Raw genomic sequence first — 25,227 nt, 5'->3', positions numbered from 1 at the left:
ACTTTACAACGAGCTTAACCTAAGTTTTCCGTGTACAGTAAAGTCGCGATAATCCGAGCCTCGATAATCCGAGATTCCGTACAATTCGAGATGTAAAAAAAAGCCTGAAGTGCGTCAAGTCACCCAAACAGGTGATGTACGATAATTAGGGGCAGGCATTTTTCGCGAAAAAATTTGAACGCCTATTAGATTGCAACAAGGTATACCCGCAGCAGCGGTTTATTCCTTGTGATTGGCGGCCGTCTGCGAGAGAAGTCGTTGCCTTATTTCACCGAGTCACTCAGTACGTGTTTGCTTTCGCACTGAATTACTCTCATTGGTGTTGGAACACTGAACATGCACCTGAAAGAAGCTCACCCAATTACGAAACACTGACGATGCTACAGTGTTTTAACTTTCAGCTACTCTTAGATTCTTTTCGATAAATGTGCATGCCCCTAACGATAATCTAAAGCTGGCTCTTGACGGGTTGGCAACACTACGTCCAAGGTCACGTAGGCGGCGGCAGTCTGTCTGCTTGTACTGTGACTGGTTAGCAATCATTTATGTTGTTCAGTACAGTGCGTTACTACTGTAGGAATACAGTAATTTGAACCTTGATTTTCTCGCTATTTCGTGAGTTTTTAAGATTGCAGCCGACTACGGTGTAGGCGAAGCAACAGTAGGAGATTGGCGCGGATAAAGAAGCAAAAATGAAAAGTTTTCTTCTTTTGAAAGTGTTAACATTTCGTCATCCAACAGAAAATCAATGAAAAAAATTCTGATTATGAAAGAATTAGTGAATCACTTTTTCTTTGGTTTAGTCAACAGCGGCAAAAAGAAAGTCATATTTTGGGTCCCATTCTTCAAGAAGAGGATCTGTTTTTTTCCGTAATGAGCTGGAAGAAGGCGAAGATGATTTCACTGCGAGTGCAGGAGGGTTGGACCTATGGAAAAAACGATACGGCATGAAAAAACTTGAAATCTATGGTAAAAAACTTTTCGCAGACTTTGAAGTTGTAGAGAATTTTAAAAGATTATTACAGAAGAAAATTTTACGTTAAATTAGATGTATAACTGTGACGAAACAGGACTAAACTATAAGATGTTACTTTCTAAAAAAGAAAAGTTGACACTAGGTCTTAAAAAATCAAAGGGAGGGTAACAGTGCTTGCTGCATAAAACGTAAGTGTAGCCAAGCCTCGGGCTTCAAAAAACATCACAAAATCTTTATTACCTGTTATTTACACCCATCAGAAATCAGCGTGGATGGACAAAACTATTTTTAGAAAGTGGTTTCTTGAAGAGTTTGTGCCCAAAACAAAAAAAAAAAATATTAAAAAAAAATTCTTTTGAAAGTGGTTTTGACACTTGACAACGCTGGGTGTCACTCTGATGAATAAGATATCACTTGTGACGGAATCCGAGCTTATTTTTGCCGCTAAACGTCACTAGCCTGATACAGTCCATGTAATTACCAAGGAATATTAGAAACCATGAAAAAACTAAAGAAATTGACTTCGTCTGCTACATTCTACGATGCAAGCAACGGAAGGTAAAGTGAGTAACAGGCGATTTGCCTAACGGCGGTTTGCCTAAACATGAATTCGTTACGGCGATTTGCCTAAAGTCATTTCGCCTAAAGGCGTTTTGCCTAACGGAGATTTGCCTAACGGCGTTTTGCCTAACGGCGATTTGCCTAATGGCGATTTGCCTAACGGCGTTTTCCCTAACGGAGTTCTGCCTGACGGCGACTTGCCTAACGGCATAATGCCTAACGGCGTTTTGCCTAACGGCAAATTGCCTAACGCCATTTTGCTAATGGCGATTTGCCTAACAGCGTTCTGCCTAACCTAACCTAACCTAAGCTAACCTAACATAACCTAACCTAAGCTAACCTAACCTAAGTTAACCTAACCTAACCTAACCTAAGCTAACATAACCTAAGTTAACCTAACCTACGCTAACCTAAGCTAACCTAACCTTACCTAACCTAACGGCGTTTTGCCTATCAGCGGTTTGTCTAACGGCGATTTGCCTAACGGCGTTTTGCCTAAAATTAGGCAAAACGCCTTTAGGCAAAATGACACATGCCCGGTAAAGTGACAGTAAGCAATTTTCTTAAGAAAACTACGAAGAAAGATGTTGTTTATTGGATAACCGAATCTTGGGATGAAGTGAGGGTTGAAACCGTGAACAAATCTTGGAACAAAATTTTAATACCTAGAAGTGAACAAGACGACCCAGATGATGATTTGTCCTTATTATAAATCATAAAAAATATCCCTGGTGGTGAGAACACAGAAGTCAGTGAAGTTGCTGAGTGGTTGAACAATGATGAGAAATTTGAAGCGACTGATTCTGCTATCATCGAAATTGTATCTGAGCCAAATGAAGGAAGTGATATATAAAGAGTCTTTCTTCTAACACTGTTAATGTATGTATCTAGTATGTATATGTAATTTTAATATTTACACATTAAATTTGACTTCGTTTTACATATTTAGTTAAAAATTCCGTTTTTTCCTCTTTTCTGTATAATCCGATTTCTTTTGTAATCCGAGTTACCATCAACCTCGGATATTTGTGTCTAAACTGAACTTATATATTACATATTCTAAGTTCGGGTGTCTCGAAGGATAGTGGAGTTCCAATAATTTTCCTAGGTCTATGAAACGATTGTTTTCAAACTAACCTGGTCAAGATCTAACGACACGTGATTTTGGCTGATGAGTGGAACAACAGCGAACAATATTTTTATTTCCGTCGACAATGATCTTGGCCTCAAAAATTATCCGCACGATTTCTTTAGTAAGATGCATGTTTCCTAAAAATGTATAATAACGGAATATATTTCAAGATTTTTTCAGATACATGTGAGGCATGCGTTTAAATTTGGAAAGTGAAATTAAAGTTTTGAAGTTGTCATTTCCTAACGCAGTAACAACATAAAATATCCAATTTTAGCCACTCCGAATAGCTCAGTGGCAGTTAATACGTGCTGGTAATTTGTTAAAATATGTTAACTTGCTTGTCATAACGTGAATTATATAAGAAATAACTATGTTAAGTTATTGTCAAGTAATGTTAATGAGAGCATAATAGTAAATATTCAACAGAGTGAGTCATAGTAACTTAAAGTACGTACTAAATTACTTATTTATTTTTATAAAGGTTTACCAATAACACTCTTGTAAGGGTGGAAAATTTTCACCTGTTTACGGAAATGGTTAACAAAAACCTACAAACCTACAAATGATGCTTAATTAATCAGAATCTCACCTTTTTTCAGTTCATTTTTATACTTAATATGATAGAAGAATCAGTCATACCTACTATTTATTTCTGAAAACACTTTTAATAAAGGAAATATTTTGAAATGGAGTGAATTGCCGAAAAATTAAAATATTTGATGCTTATATATATACAACGATGCACTTAGCATGGCGGCTTTTAACACATTTATAAACCTGTCTTGTTGAATAGATTAAAATCTTCTACTTATAAATCCTGTAAAGAAGTGCCTTTAGTCTGATATACTACGCATAAAGAACTTTTACAATATGTATTCAACGACGGTTATTAAAGTATACATTCACGGTTTCTTGAACAGTTAATAGCACGGCGTGAGCCTATTTACCTAAATAAAAAAAATATATATGACTCTCTCCAAAGTTGGTTTTACCCATTAGTCTAACAAGCCTTCATTGCAGGGGCGTCGAAAGAGCTTCTTAACAAACAAAAAGGAATGTGGGATGGGAAATTAGACAGAGGATTAAGAGAAATTGGCATCGCCATTTACAAATATTCATGGGGCAAGAATGAACCCAATGAATATGATGCAGTGTTTACAATACTATAATTTATACAAAAATTAAAAACTATGCTATTTATGTGTGGTGTCTATGCATGTTATGCTCGTATAGAACGAAGTGTGAACGATTAATTCTCTGGGAATACCTGGCAGCTAATTATGCGAAAAGTATGCAACATATATAATTTTTTATTTCATGAAAGTTAAACAGTTTCAAAGTATACAAGTTTAACTGTGATTAATGTAAAGTACCTGGGTGACCGAGCTTGGCTCGGCGTCTTTTGCTGTTGTTGTTGTTGTTGTTGTTGTGAAATCCCGGTTTTTCAGGGAAGACACCTATTTAGATAAACTTGGAAAGCAAAACGTTAACTAGATATAAATTTTCTCCAAATCATTACAGACGTTTTTGATATACGAAAGGTGTAGGTTTTTATATTTATAAAAATATTTTTATATATGTATTTATTCATACGAGCAATATAAGTTTAATGTGTTATTCAGTGATCGGAATAGGTAGCGTTTATCTATTAAGAGTTTACCTATAACTCTACCTATTCCAGTCACTGGATATAATATTAGATAGCTTACATATATAGACAATATACGTTATATATATGTCAGTGCATTATTTTGAATTTAGTTGTGAAATTAATTTCTCTACAATGTTTGCTATTCTGCATACTTCTTGGCTCCTAAGGTGAGACTACGTCTGTGAAAATGTTGGTGTGCCCAACATTTCAGCAGGTCTTGTTGCAGATATCTTCAAGGGCGATTAACTGAAGACACTTGAAGATGTTTGCAACAAAGCATACCGAAACGTAGGACACATCACCAATTACAATAATGGGGCCTTAACCCAGAAGCCTGGTAGTAGTTAGTGTCTCTGACCTCGACAACCTACTTGTCTAGAGTCTGCTATTCTCTTTAACTACCTACCTTCAAATACACCAAAATATCACATGATTTTTGTTTCAATCACCAGCGTTAAACATCTAATATTTGTATGTGTTATACATACTTTGAGCTACCTATGAGACTAAAATCAGCTAAAACTGTGTTAGGTATACTTTCATTGGGTTACCTATAAGAATAAAATTGTTATACTATAAATAGTTACATTGGGGACGCAGCAGAAGCCCGAAAGAAACTAGACCGAAAATAGTTTCTCCGAAATTTCGATCAAATGACTTTTGGTCTAGTGCCTGCTACCCTTTACGTTTTGTGACTACTAACAAATTGATGTAGGGTGAAAAAACCACCACTGCAAGCTTCCTTGCTATCAGACTACTCAACTATGAAGATGAAAGAAGTGTTTTACTTCACGCGGAAATGCACATGATGGTTTTAGATGATTTGACATCTAATATCAAAAGAACTTGGAACCACTTGGGTACCCACCGTGAGCTCTAGACACTTAGACCCTTGTCTCGTGACACAGGTGTGATGCGTTAACAATCCGGTCAACTGTAACCCTTCACATGTCGGCAAACTACTGTTGGATTTTCAGCATTGTCCAAAAAAATGACAGATAATCAAATTTCACAATGGGGTTAGTTCAAATCAAAATCAAAATTTTTTTTATGTATTTCTTTTATTTTGTTTTTTTAGGTACATGAGCACTATGAGGTGTAACAAGAGTGGGTGCGGGCTGAAACAATTTGTTTAATGCCGAAGGAACTTTGTGGAAAGATGACCTAAGTCACTGTAGTACTCTTAGTAGGTGTAGTGGATGCCGTAGGCGTTGCTGTAGGTCATGTGGGAGACGACGGGGGCGGCGGAGTAAGCCACGCCCAGGAGACCAGGGGCGACGGCGCGGGCGGCCAGAGCGGGGGCGGCGTAGGCGTGGGCGGCCAGGGCGGGGGCGGCGTAGGTGTGGGCGGCCAGGGCGGGGTCGGCGTACGCTCCGTAGGCGGGCGCGTGGTAGGCGGCGCCGTAGGCCAGGGCGTCGTTGCTGACGCGCACGTCGGACTTGGAGACGCTGGAGTAGGGCGTGTCGATGGTCTTGGAGTAGGTGGACACCTGTCCCAGGTTGCCGGGCGTCCTCAGGATGTTGGAGTGCTGGGAGGTGATGGCGGGGGAGGCGTAGCCACCGTGCGCGTAGGCGGGGGCGGCGTAGCCACCGTAGCCGTAGGCGGGTGCGCCGTAGGCAGCCACGGCGGGGGCGCCCAGGTAGCCGGCCTTAGCCACGGCCACGACGACGGCGAGGACGATGAACTGGAAAGCAAAGAATCCGTTACAAAAAAATAGAAATTTTACATGAAAGAACCTTGATATTGTTCCTGATTGAGCCAATTCTGTTTCCAATCTTCCCCATATAATTGTAGGACTATTTGAGTGCAATTATTTTTGTCAAATATATATTTATGTTTAAAATATGTGCCATTGATTTCTAACTGCAAAAAAAAAATATGAAACCCACTTTCAGTTTTTTTGCCATAAAATAAAAACAGGTGGGTGTATATTCCGTGTCTTGTGTTCAATGCGTCCTACGTCACAAAAGATTCCGGTGAACAATAATACTGTTTTGGATCTTAAATATGTCAAACTTTAGCGTACCATTATTTTGAAGAAGGAAGGTTTAATTTAATTTCTCATATATTGCCATCAGTAATTTTATTTTTTATTATGAAGATCTCTTGCTAAAATATGATCTTTTGCAGTGATATTTGTTGATTTTACAATGTAAACATTTAGATATAAATTATTTTAAAAATAATAGTTCACAGATAAAAACTTCCCTGTACTTTTGCAAAAGATTCCTTTGGATACCAGTTGCCAAGAAATAGTTTGAAATATTACAAGAAATGTGTTGTACATTTCTACAACATATGGCTGTGGTTATGCTCAATTTTTACGAGATAATACTGTGTATTTATTACGAAAATAGTGTGCATAATATTATATTTTAATTGATGTTTCATTCGAGCATAATTTGTTTAAACCATTGGAAAAGATCATTTAATATTCAATAATTTAACTTTTTTATGCTTATTTATTTGCACTTTTGATAATGAAATACTATCCAGGGAAAATTTACAAATAGCTTAACTATTGCCGGTTCTGGAACAACACAAAGAATAAATGCTTGTGAAAGAATTTGACCCCAATATTACTGTGAACATTATTTTGTAGTGATACGGTTGTTCTCATATAATTGTATAAATTTACAAATATCTGTAATTTTACTCGAACATTTATTTCTGTTCAATTTACAAAAAAAAATTATAGTGTAAGAATGTGTTGTATATGGCAGGAATGAGCAGCCAACCCCGGCCTGAACCTACCTTGAACATGTCTGCTGTAGTCGGTGAAAGCTCGCTGTGGAGACACGGCGCGGAATCGCAGTATTTATACCAGCCCTGCCACCCCCTCTATTGCACCGCCGGGCGGCCTGGAGTGTGTCTGTCCACGCCTGCCAACACACATGCAAACACACACACACGCACACCCGCTTGCCTTCCGGGTGTCACGTGTTTCGCGCAGTGCTGCGGGAAGCCTACAACTCACGTAGTTTCGGTTCCCTGGAAGAATTTCCGAAGATTTCCGAAGTTTTGCGTTTTGGTATTAACGCCACTTCAGCCGCTAAATCAGGAGTTTCCAATGAAAACAAGCATGTTGTGACTGACCTAACCTAACCCTTCGATTTTTTTAAATTTCAATTTTTGAGAGAAATCCGAAGTTATACAAACGTGGTAGGGAACCGAAACTACGTGAGTTGTAGGCTTCCCCAGTGCTGCATTGGCCGGACCAGACTGCAAGCACGTGCACATGCTGTTGCCGAACACCTTCTCGAAGGGGCTTCCAAACGTGCTATGCCCCTGGCCACCTCCCTGCAGGTCATTTCCGCGGTGAACCTAGCACGAAATTATGTGTTTTGTCCCGAAAAGTGCCAAAAAAAATACAGCTTCAACTCACACTATTATGACTTATTGAATTTTTTATTGTTTAAAAAAATTAAATTTATGATTTAATTAAATTTTAAAAATCTTTATTTATAAAGCTCCTTTTATAAATAAATAACATAAGGTGGTTGAAATTAATAGGTTAAGAAGTGAACACGTAGAAACAGTTATTTCTTGATACAATAGCTAAAGCCGCGGTACATCTTAAAGTATGTCTTTCATTGTTGTTGACCTTTCGAACAGTTTCAAAGAACGCTTATGAATTCACTGGCGCACATTTCATGAAAGGATGAGTTTCTCGCATCCTCACTGCATCCTTGGGGCCTCTCAAGGGCTTGTGTTGCATCCTTCAGTAGACATGTGGCGGTAGTCGGTAGCCGAGCCAGCCAAATGCTGTCTAAAAATTTTATGTGTATTAACTATACGTGAATTTAACAATACGTAGATACAAGTTACAAGTTGCTCCTAAATATATGACCGCCGAAATGTATTTATTTTTGATACACCATGATGTATAATTTGTATTATATATAATATAATATATATAATATAAATAATTTTGACTCAATAAATTCAGTTTTTATGTTAAGGGATAATTCAGTTAAGGCTGCATCAATAAAGAGCAACCCTTATTTTTTTTTATTTAGTATAATTTTGAATGCACCAATTCTATTCGAATAGCGCCCTGGATTAGTACATACAATTTCTTTTATTAATTAATGGTCCACGACTTTCGTCAGCAACCAGCTTCAGATTCATTATTCTTTTCACAGTTATCTTTATCTCAAGAATATTTTTCAAGCAGTCCAAAGTTTACACCCATGAATTACCCGGGACTCGAACCCAGAACTCATCACATCATAAGCCGATGTAAATCCGACTACGCGACGGAGGTCAGCAAACCATTATAAATACTGTTTTAGACCAATCGAGGACTATCGATCAAACATTCCTTCAATTTTTTCTTCGTTAAAAAACACCAAAAACAAAGAACTGAGAGGTTTAAATGATACCGCCTTAAGTTTGGACACCGTTAAGGTGAAACGCCTTTTAACGCGGGTATTTTTAGAGTAATATAAATTTGTACCTAATATAATTTACTATATTTACTGTATTACTTATCTTACACTAAATAAATGTATATATTCTTATTTTTTAATCTGTTTACTAGTTTTGTTCGAACAGTATGTTATATATTATCTGGAAAAAAAATAGTTTGTGCGTAGCTCAAGTTATGCCAATTCAGTATTGTAACAAGATATATGTATTAAGTCAGTGTAATTCAATATAATATTTTACCTCAATAAATGATTTGCGAGCGTGAAATAACATTCGGTACATTATTGGTGGAGTATGACAAGAACAAATATGGTATAGACACTATGATATACAACTTGATTTACGCTCTATAGTCATATAACACATAAGCACAACATGACACTAATAAACAGTCACCCATTTACAGTTAAATAAATAAAATATTGACACTGACAATAACTAAATGTGTACATCTAATGTTGTTGAGTCCTGTGCAATATCAGGAATAAATTATACTTGTTCAATCGATTATTTAAAAAAATTAGTATTAGTTTTAGTCTTTCAATATATTACATAATTTTCCGGTAACTCTGTTCGTGGAGCATAACGAACCATTGAGTTGAACTTCAGACAAGATTCCAAATTTAAGAAGTTCAATATGCTTTCCAAATGTCTCCGGCTATTAAAATATGACGTCACAAACTATAATTTTAAATAAACGAACATGTTGCCTAAATTATTTTTGCAAGTTTTGAAATAAAAAGTTGTTATTTTACCATTTTAAATATGGATGTGAAAAAATAATGTAAACAGTAAAGACTAATCCGTAATATTCTTCCTGTATTCTTTTAAGTTGAATCTTTAAGAAATTTGCCATATTGTTATGATAAATTTTCATTTCCCAAAACTATATAAAAGTAAATAACTTCCCTTTCAGCTAGAGGAACATTTCTTTGAAAGATTTTGCCTTGTATATTAATGTTTGACAAGTGGAACATACAGTGAAAATATTGTCACGTATCACGTACAAGTGTAACAGAAATACTTGTTACATAAATAAAATATGAATGTTCTCCAAATCCTTCCAGTGAATATTTATTGTGTTTTAATTGTTTATTTGTACTTGAAATCCAGTTGCAAAACAAATCTCCAATTTTAGGTATATGGTGTTTGATTATCACTAGTGCATAGTTCATGCCTTGTAAGATAGTAGTCACAGTCTTATGTGCATCGTGGACCCTTCTAAACTCTGTTGATCCCACTGTTATGTTATGGTCTGAAGTAATTTCAGAATGTTAATGTATAATTTGTATAACTAGACTTAATGGAAGGTATCTGTAATGAAGAAGTGTCCAATAGGTCGTGAGCGCTAACCTTGGAGACTCTATACGTAACCGTGTAACGTAAAATACTATCAAATTATATAACTTCGGTTTCCATGGAATATATGCTGAGGTCTCAAACTGGGGTTGTCTCGAAAGTATATATTGATGGCTTGAGATATAAGATATTTCATGTGCTTTTGTAAACCATTAGTAATGCTTCAGCTCCATTCTAGGTAAAAAAATTAAACTGATAATTCAACAGAAATACCAAACGTTCATTTACATTTTTTTAACGAAGAGATTCTTTTAATAAACTAGTAGTTAGGAAACCCGCTTGAGTTATTGCGTGCAATGTGCCAGATTTTTGTTTCAGGAACTTGTAACACGTCTGGTAAGTAGTGAGTTCGTGAAACCGGTTCGTCAGCTTGCCTCGTTCGACGGGCGCGACCGTGATTGCCTCACGTCCCCTGTGGGTAAAATCCGCGATCTGCCAGCGATTATCAGGCCAGCACGCCAAATAGCTCCAGCCCCATGCTGGATGGTTCCTCCAATCAGTGTCCAGATGTTAGCGCTGCAATCGCCGTGTGGAAGCCTTCTTTTCATAGACGAGAGAGCCAAACCGCCGATCGTGCATCTTCGGTTTTTTTTTTTTTTGTTCATTGTAAATAAATATGGTGGTGTTGATAAAAGGATACTAATGGTCAATTAGGTTAGGTTAGCTACATTATAAATACTTTAAAACATTGTGGACCGTTGATTTGGTTAGGATAGCTACATTAAAGATACGAAAAAAAAAACATGAACTTCGGGGAACTTCGCGTTTTGGCTCTCTCGTCTGTTAAAAGAAGGCTTCCCTTCGCCGTGACACGACACCAAGCATTGAAAACACAGAACAATGAGGGAGATATAGAAGTGCGACTCTTACAGTGGAAACTGAAACCATGTTTAGCGTGACATGTGACACTATCTGTTGGGTGTGTCTACAACTACTAGCAAAAATTACGTTGATGGGAGGTTCATAACAGATATTTAAACTGAGCGATAAACACTTAATGGTGTTTCGTAATAAAAAAAAAGAAAGGGCATGTTCTATGTAAATGAGTCGGAGATGCAACATATCTGGTATGCCACGCTACCAAAATGAAGTGAATTAATTTTTAACTGGTTTGTTTTCCTAATAATAGCTTATGCATTAGACATCACAATCAGTATAGCTAAGTTGGTAATATACGAGTATTATGAAAACTACTTTCTAGAGGATGAATCAAAAATACTTCAAAAAACTAGGTCTTAGTCTCGGCAATTAGAGTTCCTCCCCCATGACTGAAACTACACAAACGATTAAGAGAAGTCATCCTCGTTGACGTATCAGTCACGTACATAACATGCAAGCCTCAGGGTGTGGGTTTGAGCCCCACATTTTTTAGCTGTATTTATCATCATTTGTAAACCAACCTACTCATTCCTTTGACACATAGTGAGGGAGTTCATTCATTTAAGATAAAGTAAAAAAAAACATTGCGGTATTTAATTTTTGCTTATTACGTGTTCAGTTCATATCGTGATTGAATTAGAGTCACAATACGTAAACTCATGATCATATCTTAAGACTCTTTCGTGTTCTAGAGGTTACAAAGTAACACTTTAAATTCACTTAAAAAATTTTAATTCACATTGAATAGCTAACACTGCAGTTTAAAGAGAATTGTTGATTAACAAATGGGACCAATCCCTACTCTCCCGGTATAGTGGATTACGGTATACACTATTATTTTATTTGATGTTACCTAAATTTTATTTGGCATTACAGGGCATAGATAAGAGCTTCTTAAGATTTGGAGATGTTACGTTTTGATATTGTTACGAACGCAGGAGATAAGGCTGCGACGTGCGCCAGGTACCCGGGCGCCTGGTGGGCCCGCACGGCCACTGACGTCATGCGCGCGTACCGTTGGGGGAATAGGGCATCCGGGTCTCACAAACCCCCCCCCCCTCCCCCTCCCCCAGCAAACACTCCCTTCTTCCTCGGCGCTGTTATGAACGCGTCGCTATTCTGGATGCTTCGAGCGTCGGTTCGGCCCGGGATGACGCGACACGCCACAACCACTCCAGTCGGTTCCAGAAAGACTGCCAAGGGTATAAAAGCGGCGACGCCGGCCTCCGCGGGAGTTCCGAGAGTTCCAACAGGCGAGTTGAGTGAAGTGCGAGTTCGGCGAGTGGCGCATACGCGTAGCGACGGGACCGTGCGAGTGAGACCGAGTGGCGCGGGACTGTGTGTGTGGACAGGCGCGAGGTGAGGAGCGACCCATTGTTGAGCCTAGCTCCGGTGAGTAATGCGAACTGTGGACTGGGTAGATATTTAGTGATTTGTGTACAGACTTTTTTTTTAAGTGCGAGTGGTTTGTGAACAGACATTAGTATGGTTTTTTAATAAGTACCTAATGTTAATATTAGTAGTAAAATTAAAATGTATAAACATTAATTGGGCTATCCTTACGTACCTATTTTCCCCATTAGTAATAATATTAACAAATAATTGCCCGCCTGTGGCCATCAGGGAAGAGGAATCGAAAGTGTATTTATAGTTACACTGTTGAGTGAATGTTGGTCTGAAATGTGTCCAACTTGCGCTGAAAATTAAAAAAATAAATCCGAGACGTTGAAATTTATCCAACCCCTCTCCTCTCCCTTTGATATATGAAACGCTTCTCAACGAGCTACCAGCGAGACTGTCTACCGATTGTGGAATGACAATTTTAGTTTGAGGTCAAACTTCAACCGGTTGTCTGCGGTGTGGAAATAATAGTGTCAGTTATCCTTCAGGCCCGATCACTAATCGGGATCTTAATCCAGGTATTAGGGAAATAGAAAAGGACATAAAAAGACGCTGTGCTAGAATATGCTGAAATAGGGACACGGTATATTTTTTTTAGATTATATTTAAGTCTTAGCCTTATGCCGAAAAATATTGTGAGCGGTGGCTGAAAAATTAACTAATCCTTTGCTCCACGTGAAATTTCAAACCGTGAACTTTAAACTAGAATTAAGGTGATTTCACTTCTATAACACCAAGTCAAACTGGCACTAACGCCCAATGCAACGATGTCTGTGCTAGCGTGCTTGTGTCTTCTGCCAGGTGGCGACGTAATAGCTCTCGTTTTTCAAAATGGTTGTAAGTGGTATTTTTTGTCTGGATGAGTTTTTAGCTCCGATAAAGAACACCGGAAAAAAAAATAGTGAGCTAGTGTTTCAGTACCTACTCTTCAGTGAAGTGTATCATTTAACCTTTCGTATCAAAAATTATGTGTTAACACAACACGTAATTTAATACAACACATAAAATTATTGAATTTATATTATATTATTTCACAATGCATCGCGCTGTTCAAGGCTACTGTTAGCGGAACGAAGGTAAACAGTTGTGACTTATTTCTCTTTCTCAATTTCTCACTCTCTTCACAAACGCCATGTAAATGTTTGCTCTCGCTGAAACTCTGCAGCACATGCGTCAACTGTAGGCCGCTGAGAAAAATTGAATTGCGCGCGCTTCTTCCTACTTCCTGTTACACATGTCCGTCGCATTCACGAAATTACTCCCACCAAATGCCGTATAACGAGAGCAAAGAAAACACTAAACCTACTATAAAATACCAACAACGCTTAAACACTCTAAACGTGCAAAGTCGAACATCTTACTTGGGAACAAGCTACAAACTGTCTTTATTGTGGGGTGTTAAATTCTTAGTTGATAAATATATACCTATACAATCTCACACATTTGTTCTATATAAAACCATAACTTGCATTATTAATTTACCTATATATTACTCGAACATATTCCAAAAGCCGTCAAAACCTTTAAGTGTTCTTATCATCTAAATTATTCGTTTTAGGAGAAAAATGACCTTTTTTCCTTTTTAAAATTTAACTGTATTTATGTTTAACAGCATGACACTATTGGTTGTTAAAAATAAGAACTTATATCACTTTTTCACTGGAGTGATTCTTTGGTTCGTTGATATTATTGGATGCACTTATACCCTTTTTGTTTCTGGGTACACTTTAGAGAAGGAGTTATTTTTAAATCATAAAATGACTTTAATATTTTAAGTATTCGTCTTAGAGGTAAACGGTAAAAAAAATATTTTTGAAAACATAATGATTCTGTTTAACAAGATGGTACTACTGATTTCTCAAAACAAAACAAAAAAAGGATTGTGTACACGTTAGAAGTTATGCTTCTGTGGCATTACTAAAATATTAACCTGAAACATTTTAAAACCCATATTTTATCACTAAATATATGTATTCGTTTTTTTTCTCCTTAAACAACATAAATAAGTCTGTAAATACTTCCTACAAACAAACATTTAACTTATTGAGTTAATACAAAATTTAAGATTTAACAATACAAATTTCATCACGAAATTATTTTATTTTTCGTGGCGTCAAATATACGTATGTAGGCTAACAATTTGTTGTGTCTCTACAGTATGAGGAACTCTGCGCCATCTCTATGTGTCAATGTTAACTAAGGGTTTTAATGCCAAGTTTCTAACGTATTTTTTTAAGTTATTATTATTTCTTCTAATGACTATAAACTATAACATAAAATAAAAGGGTGGTTGTACTATCATAGAATTTTATTTTTTTATTACTTATGCGTGGTGTAAATTCTGCTATGTTCACGATATATATATATATATCTGAATCACGAGGGTCCGCCGTCTTTTCGAGATTTCTGAGACATCCACATTTGGCAACACCGTGATTACGCATTTTCGTTCCATTCACAGAAATTACTCCCATCAAATGCCCTATACCGAGTGTCAAGATGTTTACGCATCAAAAAGGACAAAGAAGAAAAATACCACTTGTGTGCAGCGACCAGAATGGCAGTCCGTCAAACGATGGTTTCAGAAACCGTGGAAAGATAGCCACAAAAGAGAACTTCTTCAGAGCACTGTGACCGGAACAACGGGGGCGTAAATCATTTGCACCACCGCCTGTAACAACCACCCATATGGTCCAAATTTAAAAAAGCTTCTTCAAAGTAAGAAGGTAAAGAGTCGAATAACCGTTTGTTCAGCGATCTGACTTCTAGCTCTGGGGCCAATGCTTCCAGTTTCAACTCGGTTACAACAGTAATTTAGTATAACCTAGGTAAATTATTACGTATTAAGTACTTCTCAATAACACGGGACTGTAAATATGTTCTAAATTATCACATTCAAAACAAATTCGATGATGCTCTTGGTACAGCAAAAGTAACTTATTTATGACATGGTCACCTAGTCGATTGCGCAGCGTACATTGCTTTTTCAGAAATCTTTATTTTTTTATTGATCTACGAAGGCTTGTTAACTCCGGATAGCTAATCGTGCAATGTCTATTGAGATGTAATCTGGCCCGTAGTAAATCTCTGGACCCAAACCCGGAACCTCCAGGTACAAAGCCAGCTCAGGGGCGACCATACTTACTGGTGTACCCCCAACTGGTTTCAGGTGGGAAAACACTATTTCCTAAGCATTAATATTAATAAAACTGTTTAGCCCCTATATATATATATATATATATATATATATATATCCTATATATATCCTATATATACCCTATTAAAAACCAAGTTTCTTTACCTTACAATTTATTCTTGACGCCTTGTGGTGTATTTTGACGTCACCATGTTTCACCATTTTTTTCTAATTTCTTATAAAAAACTATTCTGTCACAAATAAATAAAACACAACATAACCAGTTTTCCCTGAATAGTTCAGAAATTAAAGCTGGTGTCACAATACCACAACGGGCACGACACGACACGACACGTCAGTAGCCAATGGAAAATATAAGGTTCGCGTGACGTCAACACGACAAAATAAAATACGCGCCCCAACTGTCTGCAAAAAGTATTTTTTTATATGCTGTGTGGCCTACAGCTGTGCGCTAATGGCCATAAGGTCATTTCTTTCTTAATCGAAGCCATGTATTATAATATCATCAATCAACTTGCTGTACGTAGATTAACACCCATGCCTTACCCGGGACACAAACCCAAAACCCCTCGCACCGTAAGCTGGTGTGCATCCGACTACGCTACGGAGGTCGGCTGCAGAGGTAGATTCTGTTTGTAATCACGCCGTGTCGTGCCGCACGAAGGAAAGCAAAACGGAAATATTACAAAACTAAACTTCAAAAATTATTATTTACTTGGAAAATCTTCATGCTGAAAAACTAAATTTCGTTTAAAGTTTGGGTACACTTTCACATTTGTAGTGTGCCTTCAACTGTTTATTACTTTTATTTTTAATTTTTAGCATAGCTAACAGCCGTATTATTTTCTGTCCCTCATCAAATTATATATATACATAGCTTGCTTCCTTGTGTCTAAAATAAAATTAAAATCACTTAGTACAAGAGGCGACTAAATGTTACATTGTTTAGCACGTCAGCTATCAACAGGAAATAAAAGATTCGTATAGGCCATAGGGCATACGCTGTTTTAAGCGCATTAGTAGTATAGAAAAGTATTAGCTGGGACACGGGTTCTGGGTGTGGAGCTGTGTGTACAGGGTTTTTTAGGTGGAGCCGTGAGTCGGTCCGACATCTTGGATTCTGACGTCATGGCGGCCATCTTGGATGACCTTGACTTTTGACTTTGACCTTGACCATTGACCTTCAAAATTAGAAAAATTAGCCAAAATTTAGGAAAAAATCACCAAAATTAACCAAAATTGCCATTTTTTAGAAAAAAAAAATCCCGCCAAAAATTCTCAAAAAATTCCGCAATTAAAAAATTAGGATTTAGAAAAACCTCAAAATACTTTTTTGTCTTAGAAAGGTCACAATGTCCTAAAAGAGGCTTAAGTATCCATCTCTAAAACCTCCGAAAAGCCATTTCTAAGAATAAGGATAACATGACCGCCATTTTGGATTATGACGCCACCGTTACAATTTACGTTACGGTCGCCATCTTGAAAATCCGTAATTTTTATGTTTGCTTTTAAATATTATATTTTATTGATTTATATTAAATACTGGTCCATATAATTAAAACTATTTCATTATTGTGAATATTAGTGATATAAATTGTGTCTATAAACATTTTCAAGTGTATTTTCGAATGTGAGGTTATGTTCCATACGTATAATTTATTTGGGTTATAAATTATTACATTTAGATTTAGTAAATAATAAAAAAATTTATATTAGAATAAATATTTAACATATTTGTTGATTTTCATTATTATAAAAATTTTTCTCTATTATTTTACTCAATTTTATCATAATTTTTATGCGTGTGTATCTATAAATATTGAATTCTGAGTCATTATTAATCTTAAATATGATGTCATTTAAAATGTACTAACCGTATTTATAATATCACTCCAGTCATTTTATTATTTTATATCTATTATTTATTTGCATGCAAAATTAACGTTAGGTTTTTACCACGCCACGTAAGTATTACTTCAAACGTGCGTACTTACGTACAAGCACATTTTTCTAAATATATACACCCAATAATCATCTCATTAGCATAGATAAATACCTGACAAATTTAACCCACCTATAATAATGACTGATACTTAATATTAAATAAGACAAAATGGACTCCAAACTTTAAATTTTACACGCATTAAAAATAGTCCTGACATTACTTAGAAACTGTTACAAAATTCCTGCAATTATTACAAATCGTTGCACTAATGTTCTCCCAGGAACTTTACTGTCAAAAGAGAATGCGTACCTGTGTGTATTGTCGTGTGTAAAAACGTTGGGTTCGTCCTCACGACTCGTGGTCAAATTCCGGTGCTCATAATGTATGAGCACCTGTCAGATTTCCCCTGAGATTTAGAGTCCGCTATTATCCTGAAGACTCAGACACTTTTAAATTAATATTGATGCCCGACATACGGGCCTGGCAGTATGAGATTATTAGTTAATATTTTGATGTGTAACATCTTGGCTCTCGGTATACGGTATTGGGTAAGAGTAATTTCGTGAATGGAACAGAAGTCACATGAAACGTAAATTTGTAACCACGTTGCTGCCATCTGTGGTGGATGTTGTGAAACCAAATTTCACAAAGCCAAAGGAAACTTTATAGTATTTACTGTCTAATATATTTTAACAAGTTGGACTGTATTTCAATAAAATTCCTTGTCGAAAATCCAATCCAAACCGAGGTTTAATATTATTTCAAGTCTTTTTTTTTTCGGTTTTATTGGAGCCGTTTCATTAGTCTAAAATATCCGTGTTTTAATCAAATGATTCAAGAGTCGCGGTAGCTGCTCAGGCAGCTGATTCTAGCGGCAGTTCCGGAAACAACCTGTGATCCGCGTCAATAAATGTAGTTGAAAACCTCATGTTTGTATATTTATCACGCTCAGTATTATGTCAAAGAATTCTGCGCTAAATTTCGTGTTTCCGTTTAATGTTATAAGTGTATTTGCAACATGAAAACACATAAATTTGCTTGTTAGCGAGGTTACACGTTTCTGACAAATACTGAAAGACTCGCACACATGTTTTTCTGGCTTGACGACACTTGTTGAGGTCAACGTTCGCGGCTCAGTGTAACTGTTACCTCAGCTGCAGACGCTCATGTAAAATAAAAAGGAAATAACTTTCCAGAAGTTGAATAATACCATCTTACATATAATTTTTAAAAAGTGAGCTACGATAGACATTTATTTTTTGTGTAATGTCCGTAAAAAATAAAAATCGTAATATAAAAATTGTATAATTCCATTACAAGGGTGAGGTTGCATCAAATACACTGAGGACTAATACCTGACTTAATTAACAACCAGGGGCGCCAACCTGTAGGATTTGCAAGGGGGTTCCGTGGAAATTCGCGGGAGGGGGGGTGGAGGTCGCGTGGCCCGAGAGTTTAGCGCGCGGGTTTTAACCGACACACGTCATCTCTGGAAAAGGTGCTCGTATGTTGCGTACTACCCACATTTTGGCCTATATGCATGCAACAAGCAGGAGACTTTAAATATTTTTAATAAAACATAGTTTTAACGTTTTAATTTATAACGATTTCGCAAGCGCAAGTGAGCCCCCCAGTGAGGGCTGCTAAATCCCAGGGGGACCCAAGCCCCCCTGCCCCCCTCCCCAGGAGATCTCGTCCATCCTAACAACACAGTTTAGAGAGTGATGATAAACCTAGCGGCAAAAGTTGTAACTATATAAATATGGTTTTAAAACCGTTTTTCTAAAAGAAAAGAATGTTATTTGTTATTTTCGTTGTCATAATGTTGGTACCACATGTATTAATCGGATACATTGTTCATACTGGGCATACCGTCTGCCATCTATCGGACTGACGTTACAACAATGCCAGGTTTTCACGTAAAAATATTGTATTTGTCGGGCATCAGTACTATATAACGTGTTTATTTGCGGTTTTTAAAAATTTCGACAAGTATCCATGGTTTAGAAATATTATTTGTCAACGTCATGATACCCCACTAGCTACGTAACGAGTAGAAACCTATCTTATGTAGAAACATTTACAAAAGAAATCTGTAATTACGAAGTGTAAAAAAAAAAATCCAAATGGGTGGGTGAGGTATCTGTGCGTGATGGAGCGAATTGAAGTCCTACTTATGAAGTTTTTCCCCCCTGGGGCCACGTGGCCGAAACGCTCGGCGCCGCTGACTGGAGGATTGTGATCCGGGTGATTAGACGCCGGGCCACGGGGGGAGGGGTTAGCGGGGTTAGGCGGAGGGGGTAATGTCGTGCTGCCAAGTTGCGAGAATCAGCGGGAGGGAGGAGGGGGGGCATCGGTCCACGTGCTTGATCCGAGGCTGCCGCGGCTTGCGACAGCGTGGCTCAGGGGGCTCGCCCGAGGCGCGAGGTCGCCGCAGGGGGGAGGGGGAGACGCCGTGTCCTCGCGGCAAAAGGGCGCGGGAACTATATATACCGGCGGAGGCGGCGACGCCGGCATCACTGTCCCACGAGAGAGCCAGCGAGCCAAACGCAGCCATGTACAAGGTAAGCATGACGGCGGCGCGGCCACCCAGGAACTAGTCTCTTCGGCGGACACCGCGGAAGGTCGTCGAAGGTTTTCGAAGCCAATCTCGGTCGTCACCCGAGTAGAATACCAAGCGTTCGGAACCCGCTGTAATCTTTATTCCGGGCATTGCCCTATATTCACCTTCGAATTCATATAGCCAACATCCGTGTACTGTTTTCTTCCTTTTCAGAATTTGTTTCCTAGTAGTTTTATTTATTTAGTTAGTTTTATGTGGCCATTGATAAAAAAACATATAAATTCAACACATAAAACATACAATTACACAAGAAAAACACTGTTCACACAATCATACGATCAAAAATATTTTAACTCTGACAAATATTGTGATAACACAGTATACAGACATAAACATTGTTCGTATCAACTAGGTTTTAATTTCCTTACAGCTCTTCCAAAATTATGACAAGAATACAAATATATTTTAGGTAACCAAGACGACAGGAAGATAAATAACATATCATAATAGTTTTAAAATATATTTAATTTCCCTTCCAGTGAAAGGCTTTAGTTTGTACAAGCAAGTGTTATAATTTCTGACTTGAATAACTAGTTTGTCTTTTTTTAAATTTTTCCAAAACTGCTCTCGTTGGTTGAATAAAGAAATGAAACTCGAGGTTCGCAGCGGTCGTATGATCTCGGGAAGGCTTCACACGACGTGGAGCTCGAAGACCGACGTCTCGGAACCAGTCTCACCTCGACCCCAGGTCGTGAGTCGTGCCGAGCTCGGGGTCTCGGCGTGCGCGGCGACCGAGGACCTGTCGCCCGTCGTGAACAGAAATGCTCGCGTGATCGGATTCCGAAGACAGTTGCAGAGCTTGGTGACTTTGAAACGCGATCGTCCGAATGGCACCAGGTGGCTTAGCACTACGCCAGCCAACTTACTGAAAGTAAATTACAGAATTCGAAATGTGTTTGAAAATGCCTGAATATGGATTCTCGCCATAGCTGCTTCCGTGCGGACGGAAATTAGTCTTACGGATGATACCCAGTTTTAAATCGCAACGCTACGCTAATGTCTCATCACCTGCACCCAAACTTCGTATATTGTTTGTTCACTGAACGCACAAACACCAAACCAATGTTTGCGGTTTCAATGCAGCTGTATTAATACTATACAGCTTGTTTATCAATAGCAACGTAAGAACTAACTGGAGAATATCGTTAAGTCATACGTGTGCTTGCTTGGCTGCATAGACTACACGATTCGTTTGAAACCGCTGTTTGAATGTGCACCTTTTAACGTACGCTGCAATTATGAAGAGTTATTCTATACCTAATGACACACCACAGACTCTGACAATGAGCAGACAATGGGCACCAATTGTTTCGGGAGGCGAGTGATGTATGTGCATCGAAGAGAAAACTGCCGCTAGGCACTTAGAGCACACGTGACAAGAAACGGTCCACTCCTGGCTTGGTAAATTTTCATTAAGGTTGTTTTAATTGAAATTTCTTTGTTTTATGAAACAGTTTTTGTTTGATTATTTTATTTACGTATTTTATTTGGTGTAAATATTTTCACAGTGTTACTTCATAACATTATTTTTAATTTATCAATAACCTTTAGATAGTTTAGTAAAGAATGTGAAAAAAATTTACTTTGTGGTATGCCAGATTTTTTGTAATAGATATAAACAACCAATTAAAAATATTTAATATAAGTAAACGATTAAAACTCCGATACATAACTCGCAACTCATTATCTATTTCAAGAAAAACTCTTTAAAATAAGGTTTTCTTAAATAATAAATTAAAAGCTAAAAAAAGGCTTGTTACTTGGTCTGAATATTCTTTAAACGTTTTGTCTTCAAAACTTATGGAACATTTTACTTGGGCGCTTGCGGTAGACAATATAAACATATTTTGTGACGAATTTCAATACAATTTACGCTCATGCCTTACCCGGGACTCGAACCCAGAGTCCTTCACATTGTAAACCGGCGTGCAGTCGACTACGCTCCAGAAGTCGGCCGACCAGGCACTTCCGTTTCTCTTTTGTGGATGTAATGTCAGCTTCAGCTTGACATGGCATGTTTCTTTTATGTGTGACATCTTAGCCCTCGACATGCGACATTTTGGAGGAGTAATTTCGTGAATTGAACCGGAAGTCAAGGGACGGAAATGTGTTACCACGATACTGCCATCTGTGGCGGATTTTGCGAACCAAAGTTTACAAAGACAAAGGGAAATTTGATTGTATTAAGAGTTAATTAACAGGTACTGTTTAATTAGTTTTTCGAGATGGGTAGTATTTAAAAAAAAATCGTTGTTTAAAATCAGCTCCAAAACCGGCTGGGGTTTAATATTTTTCAAGTTTTTTTTTTTTTTCGCTTTTATTGTAGTCGTTTCATTATATAGTTTTAAAATTTCGTTCTAAAGATATAATTATTCGATAGTTAAAGAATTCTGCGTTAAATTCAGTGTCCGAGTTTCATATTTTAAGTGTATTTCAATATTAGAACACATGCATTCGCTCGTAACCTAGGTAGATGTTACACATATCTGGCGCGTACTGAAAGACTGCTCACTTTTTTTAATGAATATCTTGCTCTCGGATTCAAAACTTCCAAGAATTTTAACTTCTGACTTTGGGGACGTTGGTTAGAATTCTCTTTCTCTTCTGTCCATGTAGATGTTCTCTCCATAACCTCCGGCGTACTGTTAACACTTAAGTAGCTTCTTAAAATAATAACTAAACAATGTTATAGCTGTAAAATATAGAATTCATTGACTTTAAGTTTAATAAAATAATAAGATTTCCAAACAAACTCGTTGAATTTTAATTTTCACGACTACAGTGAATTGGGTGTATCTATATCATGTTGTGACATCTTTAAAACGTGTTCTTGCAACTTACTTATATGCGATCCGTGTTTAACGTAAAAACAATGATTTTTAACACAACATTTTATGTCTGCTTTTTCTGGACCCTGGATATTTAAGCAACGTGTGAATCATTCATTTAATTATATTATTTAGAGATGTGCTGACACATATTTTAAAAAAATATAAGACTTATTTTTCACGCTCCGTTGTCCAAATCTAATGTATCGTTACAGTCGTGGCATCTTCAAATAATCCACATTTGTTCCGACGAAGATTTTGGCGGTGGGGGGAGGGTATATTTGATGGAAAGAACCTCCGAGGCCAAAGTTACGTCCAAATCACCACGCTGAGGCTCTGATTCGATTCCCTGTTGGGTAAAGCTCTCCCAACATTTTAACATGTGTACTATAAACAGTCCTACTTATTCACGAAAAGTAATTAATCGTGAATATCAGAGGGGAAAATTAACTATATTTAATTTACTTTAATTATAGTTTTGTCTCTATAAAAGAGAATATTTTTCTACTACTGTATGGTGACAAATCATATACTTCGAAAATTTTTAAGTTTATTATTTTTAAAACAGTTGCTGAACTTGAATGTTTCTCACTCCTGTAGATATGAAATTTCTAAGAGCTTATTTAAAAAAATATACCCATTACAAACTCACCTAATATTCAACTATTGTCCGTCTTGTGACCTCGAATAATGCATTACAGAAAAGAAAATTCATTTAATATAAAAACTTCCTATCCAATAAAACTTAATAAATTGTATTTTCTCAAACAGTGCGTTATGTGCGAAATATTTTTTTGTAACTAAAGTGATGCGACAAACGATAAATAGGACAAAAGAGAAAAAACTTTGTCTTACCTTAATATATTTTTCTAATTTTATTGCCAACTTATTTTTGAACTGTTTTTCTTGAAATGAATTATGAGTTGCGAGTTAAGTAACGTATTTTTAATTGTTTAATTATATTTAGCATTATTAATAGGTTGATTATATCTCTTACAGAAAACCTCTGGTATGACCGCAAAGTAATTATTTTCAACAATCTTTATTGTACTTTCTAACGGACTTTTAATAAGTCAAAAATAATGTTTTTAAGTAACACTGTGAAAAATTGACAATAATTATAAGTCCACAAAAAATATTTTCGTCAATGCTTGTTACTTGGCCTGAATAGTTTTAAAACGTTTTGTCTACAATACTTGTGGACGCTAGGGGTTTACGGTATGAATGTTCGATTGGGTTCATAGTCTCCAAATACATTGTCTGAAATGACAACAAATACAGTGAAATCGAAAATCCGTTTACTCTAGTAAACGTTAACAGTAGGGGTTACCTATTAATTATTTGTTAGTTTTAGTTATTCATAATATAAGAGTCTCATCTTGGTAAACAGATGATAACTCTGCTATTAAAATAAATAAGAATGGTTAGTTCAAAAGACGTGCTGACTTTATTTAAGTAACCTAACAACGGAGTTGTCTTGATGCGCAGTTCATCGTCCTCGCCGTCGTCGTGGCCGTGGCTAAGGCCGGCTACCTGGGCGCCCCCGCCGTGGCTGCCTACGGCGCACCCGCCTACGGCTACGGTGGCTACGCCGCCCCCGCCTACGCGCACGGTCTCGCCGCCCCCGCCGCCATCACCTCCCAGCACTCCAACATCCTGAGGACGCCCGGCAACCTGGGACAGGTGTCCACCTACTCCAAGACCATCGACACGCCCTATTCCAGCGTCTCCAAGTCCGACGTGCGTGTCAGCAACGACGCCCTGGCCTACGGCGCCGCCTACCACGCGCCCGCCTACGGAGCGTACGCCGCCCCCGCCCTGGCCGCCCGCGCCTACGCCGCCCCCGCTCTGGCTGCCCGCGCCGTCGCCCCTGGTCTCCTGGGCGTGGCTTACTCCGCCGCCCCCGTCGTCTCCCACATGACCTACACCAATGCCTACGGCATCCACTACGCCTACTAGACATCGCCCATCTTTCAACACCCCTTTATCTCTCCTCTTTCTCCTACGCACGCACGACGCATTCTTCGCCTTCCTCCTCCTTTCTCATTAATCATGATTGTACATATTTATTGTAATAATTTATTGCAACAATAAATTATATGTTTGCACATTTTCTCTTATTTATTATGCATGACTTGTCAAAAGTAGTCTAGATATAGTTTAAGTTATGTTATGATGTGAACTGTGAAGTATTCGTGGCATTATAAGAAATTAACGGTTCACAGACATAACTATGGACTTATTTTAAAACTACGTCTTGGTAAAACTATATGTTACATTC

The 25,227-nt window shown here is 37.6% G+C and overlaps 2 protein-coding genes across 2 annotated transcripts; one reads left to right on the top strand and one right to left on the bottom strand.

Annotated features, from left to right (window-relative positions):
- Positions 1-5,506: 5,506 nt before the first annotated feature.
- LOC134527899 (cuticle protein 76-like) lies at positions 5,507-20,052 on the bottom strand. The gene is made up of 3 exons (XM_063360951.1): positions 19,989-20,052; positions 14,930-15,064; positions 5,507-6,072 (listed from the first exon to the last, which is right to left on the bottom strand). Exons 1-3 carry the CDS (start codon positions 20,050-20,052, stop codon positions 5,507-5,509), a joined length of 765 nt encoding a protein of 254 aa, XP_063217021.1.
- A 652-nt stretch (positions 20,053-20,704) lies between these two features.
- On the top strand, positions 20,705-24,905 carry LOC134527839 (cuticle protein 76-like). The gene is made up of 2 exons (XM_063360832.1): positions 20,705-20,920; positions 24,435-24,905. The coding sequence occupies exons 1-2, from the start codon at positions 20,705-20,707 to the stop codon at positions 24,903-24,905; spliced, it is 687 nt and encodes a 228-aa protein (XP_063216902.1).
- Positions 24,906-25,227: the final 322 nt, after the last annotated feature.

This window comes from Bacillus rossius, chromosome 1 (genome assembly GCF_032445375.1).
Source record: "Bacillus rossius redtenbacheri isolate Brsri chromosome 1, Brsri_v3, whole genome shotgun sequence".
In the NCBI taxonomy this organism is placed as follows: Eukaryota; Metazoa; Arthropoda; class Insecta; order Phasmatodea; family Bacillidae; genus Bacillus; species Bacillus rossius.
The sequence above is the reverse complement of the archived record's forward strand: the minus strand, read 5'-3'. Positions and strand labels throughout refer to the sequence as shown.

Coding starts and splice junctions, on each gene's coding strand:
- LOC134527899 (XM_063360951.1), bottom strand. CDS start 20,052: ATGGCTGCGTTTGGCTCGCTGGCTCTCTCGTGGGACAGTGATGCCGGC. Junction 15,065..19,988: donor CGGCGTCGCCGCCTCCGCCG/GTATATATAGTT, acceptor TGGTTGTTACAG/GCGGTGGTGCAAATGATTTA. Junction 6,073..14,929: donor CTGGTCGCTGCACACAAGTG/GTATTTTTCTTC, acceptor TGGCTCAATCAG/GAACAATATCAAGGTTCTTT.
- LOC134527839 (XM_063360832.1), top strand. CDS start 20,705: ATGAAACTCGAGGTTCGCAGCGGTCGTATGATCTCGGGAAGGCTTCAC. Junction 20,921..24,434: donor GAAGACAGTTGCAGAGCTTG/GTGACTTTGAAA, acceptor CTTGATGCGCAG/TTCATCGTCCTCGCCGTCGT.